General features: G+C 33.4%; 1 protein-coding gene across 3 annotated transcripts; it reads right to left on the minus strand.

Annotated features, from left to right (window-relative positions):
- Positions 1-2,099, minus strand: LOC111642562. Of its 3 annotated transcripts, none has more exons than XM_023388916.1 (6): positions 1,750-1,780; positions 1,451-1,576; positions 739-794; positions 572-667; positions 281-352; positions 1-193 (listed from the first exon to the last, which is right to left on the minus strand). In XM_023388916.1, the coding sequence occupies exons 1-6, from the start codon at positions 1,763-1,765 to the stop codon at positions 134-136; spliced, it is 426 nt and encodes a 141-aa protein (XP_023244684.1). In that variant the 5' UTR covers positions 1,766-1,780; the 3' UTR covers positions 1-133. The 3 variants fall into 3 exon arrangements, with proteins under 3 accessions (XP_023244684.1, XP_023244686.1, XP_023244685.1); XM_023388918.1 differs by lacking the exon at positions 1,750-1,780 and adding an exon at positions 2,013-2,099 and having other exon boundaries at positions 2-193; XM_023388917.1 differs by lacking the exons at positions 1,451-1,576; positions 1,750-1,780 and adding an exon at positions 1,025-1,185 and having other exon boundaries at positions 17-193.
- Between the last annotated feature and the right edge of the window lie 2,916 nt (positions 2,100-5,015).

A 5,015-nucleotide genomic window follows, 5' to 3' on the forward strand; every position in this document is an offset into this window, starting at 1 on the left:
AATAATGCTTAAATCCAAATTTATTTTCTTTTAAATATTTGAATTACATTTAAATTTAAAGAGAAATTTAATACATTTTTCGTTAAAATACGTAAAATTTCGCTGAAAATGCAGTTAACAAAAATCCAAAATGTTAACCTATAATATTGCAAATAAAACTGAAAACTGGGAAATAACTTTGGTAGATGCAACACTGCAAAAAACAGAAATAAAATTTGTAATTTTGTTTTTGTTAATGCATTTTTACTTTTCATTCTTGACACTTGCATCAGAAACTTACCTCAAATTGTAAAAGAAAAATAACTGACTGAATAATTTCTTGGTGTACACAATCATCAAATTCGTTTAACTGCTATAAAAATGTAATTACAAAAAATAATTAAAATTTATTTGTAGGAATAACTTAATTTTATGTGAAGAAAATTAAAGAAAAATTCCACAAAGTGTTGCATAAGTAAAGTTTAAAGCTAAATAACTTAAATATTTTCGAAAGGATTCGGGACAGAGGGGATGGAGCAGAGAGGACGTTCTTGGATAAAGATAATGGAGAAAACAGATTAATTTTTCTTACCTCCTGTGTGGCAGTTTGACAGAGAAACTGTTGTATTTCTTCTGATCCTGTTGCAGAGGTCTGATTTCGAAGGCAACTGTAAAAGATGTTCAGATTCTAGGGGTAATAAAGACGTTTTTATTAAAAATATCTCTCAATTATTTATTTTATAAAACAATATATTTTACCTCTGAACTAACGGTATTATTAAAACATTTGGCAAAACAGTCGAGATCATTTACACCTGTAAAAAACGTCATAATTAGTGAGATCAGTAAGGAAAGTCACAATATAGAAAACACATGCATATTTTCAATTGTCGGTTATACATTTTAAATAAATAACGGTCTCCTCCTATACATGTAAAAGAGTTTTTATTATAATAATGGTATTAATAAATTACTTTTTTTTTTTAAATTTATATAAATTTTTACACTTTTTATATTAATTAACAACAGTAAAAAAGTATCTTACTGCAGTACTCGTCAATATAATATGGTCTATTGGTCGAATCGGCACGGACACTCCATACCATCATCAACACGAAGGATAAAATGAAAGTTGAGAACATTCCTTTCATCATAGTGACTTCGTTTTTTGCTATAATATCAACAGATTACGATTAATTAATATTACTTATTTTTAATAAATAAATAAAATTAGTATCTATATTCTACAATAGAAACACACATATAGTTATAACAGGAAACTATTATATACAGAGAAAAAACACTACTAAATTGAAGTTAATAGTGGCCCAAAATAAAAGTTACTTGACTGGAGAGTCATTAGACCCGCAGAATCCCTTAAAAATAGTAACAATACAAGAATGATAAGAAAATAATATAAGAATTTTTGTCTGGGGTGCCCGAAGACAGAAGACTGNAAAAAGTATCTTACTGCAGTACTCGTCAATATAATATGGTCTATTGGTCGAATCGGCACGGACACTCCATACCATCATCAACACGAAGGATAAAATGAAAGTTGAGAACATTCCTTTCATCATAGTGACTTCGTTTTTTGCTATAATATCAACAGATTACGATTAATTAATATTACTTATTTTTAATAAATAAATAAAATTAGTATCTATATTCTACAATAGAAACACACATATAGTTATAACAGGAAACTATTATATACAGAGAAAAAACACTACTAAATTGAAGTTAATAGTGGCCCAAAATAAAAGTTACTTGACTGGACAGTCATTAGACCCGCAGAATCCCTTAAAAATAGTAACAATACAAGAATGATAAGAAAATAATATAAGAATTTTTGTCTGGGGTGCCCGAAGACAGAAGACTGTTTATTAATCTGTATATAGAAGACCGAACGTTATAGTTCGGGTAGCACGACGCCTTTCCAAGCAATTATAATGCTCCTATTCGAAGTAGAGAGAAAGACTTCGAAGTCACATAGATAAATTGAATTTAAATTACATTGAGAGTAAACTTACCTTTGAACAGAAAATAGTTAGTCAAACGAGCTGAAATCGCTTCATTTTATAGGAAAATCTTACACGTAATGTGTCATGTGACAAAAACTCCATTTTCAAGTGGCGTATACTGACGTCATCAACAGGTTTTGTTTGTTCTGAAAATGTTACTCCTACGCAATTTTTCCTTTACTCTTATAAACTGAATTAAGTTTATATACATCTTAAAAAGAGTACTGTTGCGCTCACCCTCTAACGATCCCTAAACCTCGACGTCTTTTAACATACATTCACTAAGTGATTAATTGTTTAATTAACGTACACTTTATTTATAATACCGTTGTTCTTATTACTACTTTCATCCCCTGAATAACCCCAATAAGGAGGTTAATATAAAAAAAAAAGTATTTATTTTGTGTTCTATTACTGGCAACATCCTAAATCGTAATCAGCAGAAAACTTGCGCTCTCTCGCAGGGAATCCCTTCTAAATTTCCGCCAATTTACTTTATTAATTCGCTAATGTGCCTGCCTCTGAAGCGGTATTAAATTTCGTAATACACCCCGAGCTTTTTGTCCTCCAAATGCATTATGTCTATTTATATCATTCGATATCTAGAATCGTACGTATATTTTCGAGGGCCTCGGTTCTCGATTTTCGCTGTACCAAAAGGTGTGTTTCGGATAAACTGAAGTAAGTTATATAAGAATTATTTTTTACGCAGGAAAAAAGAAAATATTTTAAGAAAACTTCGATTTTTTTATATTTAGAACAAAAGTGAATTGTTTATACTAATTGCATTTAAATCCATACTTTCCCTTAACTAGTTAAAGTGAACATACATAGAATAAGTGATATAATAGGAACACGCCGCTTGCACCACAAAAACAATGCATGAACATGCATTACGAAAACAATTTGGTCTAGTTTAATATAACGATTTTTCTGTGTTTCTACTGTAACTACTGAAGAGGTAGTAAAGAAAACACCCACATGCAGATGCATTTAGTGTGAGCGGATCTCTTTTCTTATATATAAAATAAGTAATGTTGGAAAGATGTTGAAGATAAAAGAAAATTTATATTATTTTAAATACATTTTAATCGATCTCTCGTAAAATATAAGTAAATACGCGAGTAAAACGATTCAGTGTACGTGATTATGCATAGAAGGAAAAAAAATAATGCTTAAATCCAAATTTATTTTCTTNGTTCATGTAACACAACTTTTGCTTACACCTAAACACAAACACGTGTCAAACTGTACGTGTTCGATTAGAATAATTTTATTTACTATTTATTATTTTAAGTGTATTATTACGAATTATTATTATTCTGTTTTGATTAAGTATTGTAAATTAAGTATAGAAATAAAATAAATAAACAAAGCTACATGTTATTCGTTTGCTAAATATTACATTGCTGTTATTAATAAGCTTTGGTTCTGATATAAACATACACTCTTACAGTTAGTTTCACGTTTACCAATGTTTAGTCACACTTACATTCACATTCCTTCTGTCAGGAAGCTGTGAATTTCACGATTCGAGTCATAAATCATAAACTTCTACACAAGTTTTAGTTAAATCGTAGGCTTTGTTGGGCTGTACAGACGTGGTTTTAGTTTTAATAGGGCACTATGTTTTTTGTTTTCTATTATCTTCACTTGTCTCTTACTATACTGCATATTATCCTGTTTTTTACTTTCTTTATTAAAAGGTTTTGGCTTTACAGCGAGTCAGCAGCATGGCACTACTTCAACCAAGTAGTCTCTACTGTCTCCCGGTTCAGAATGTGTCTTTTTCCTGTCTTGACGGTTTTGTATTCCCGCAGTCACTTTGCGAAGTGTTTTTCCGTCGGCTATCCTTTCCATTGTTTTTGGCTAGTTATAATTTTATTTCATACGTTTTGGGCACCCTCTTTCTCTCTCTTATTAGAGTTTCAAAACTAATACTACTTGGTGCATGACAGGTTCGCTCTGTCTTTTCGTTTTCTTTTCTGACTGTTAGTTTTGTTTTCATGGCTTCATTATTTAACTTGTTTCTCTTCGAATTGCTTTTTTATATCCTTCTTTTTTTAGGTTGTTTTTCTACCACTTTTTCCCCTATAGATAGACGATAGAAAGAAGGCGTTTAAGCTAGTATGCCAGGGATTTCTTAATTTTGCATGTAAAGGTTTAAACACTGGAATCCTTCTGGGTCGGCGCCGTGTACCGGGTAAGCTTCCTAGACGGCTGTTCCAGGCGATCTTCCTTTCTTTTGGATCGCTTTTTCCTGTCGAGTAGTACAAATATAGCCTCAAATGAGGCGTCCAGCATAGTGTCTAATCGATGGTAACACCGAGGTATTTAAGCGCATTTAGTCTTTTGATGAGGTTTCTCCGGATCCAGTATATTGGTTGGCAGACTAACACTCCACTTCGGGCTACCATCAGGGCCTCCGATTTCTCAGGGCTGAACGAGAGCTTGTGCAGCTCAACCCTGTGAACGAGTTGTTCTATTGCTTCATTGCCACGACTCTCCATGTCGCTATGGCTGTAGCCTGCAACTACTAGCAACAGATCGTCTGCATATGCCTGCAACTGGACGTCGTCTGGAAAAACTAGTCGCAGCACCGTGTCTGCTAGAACCTTCCTAAGTAAGGGGCCGATACGAGATCCTTGGGGACAACTTCTTTTCCAGTATTTTTGTATAGCTTGCACTTGGTGTTTTATAAACTACGTCGCGGTCGCTCAGGAAACTACTGGTAAGCGATACAAGGGTGGTTGGCAGGTTAGCCTTCTTAAGTTCACCCACTATAAATGGACACCAGACGTTGTCAAAAGCCCCCGCGATGTCCATCGAAACAAGCGACATGTGGAGGCCCTGCCGGCGGTACTGGCAAACCAGGAAAACCGCATAATGTATCGCTTGGAAGGTAGAGAAATCCGGCTAGAACCCATATTGATGTGGATGTAACAGCCCTTTCCGCTTAAAGCAGTAGTATACTCTGTCATTAAAGATTCTGTCGAGAACTTTCCCTAGGAC

The sequence above is a fragment of the Centruroides sculpturatus genome, unplaced genomic scaffold (assembly GCF_000671375.1).
Source record: "Centruroides sculpturatus isolate CEXI.00-Female unplaced genomic scaffold, Cexi_2.0 scaffold1540, whole genome shotgun sequence".
NCBI classification, from domain to species: Eukaryota; Metazoa; Arthropoda; class Arachnida; order Scorpiones; family Buthidae; genus Centruroides; species Centruroides sculpturatus.

Coding starts and splice junctions, on each gene's coding strand:
- LOC111642562 (XM_023388916.1), bottom strand. Junction 795..1,450: donor TTATATTGACGAGTACTGCA/GTAAGATACTTT, acceptor CGTTTTTTACAG/GTGTAAATGATCTCGACTGT. Junction 353..571: donor GTCAAACTGCCACACAGGAG/GTAAGAAAAATT, acceptor ACATTTTTATAG/CAGTTAAACGAATTTGATGA.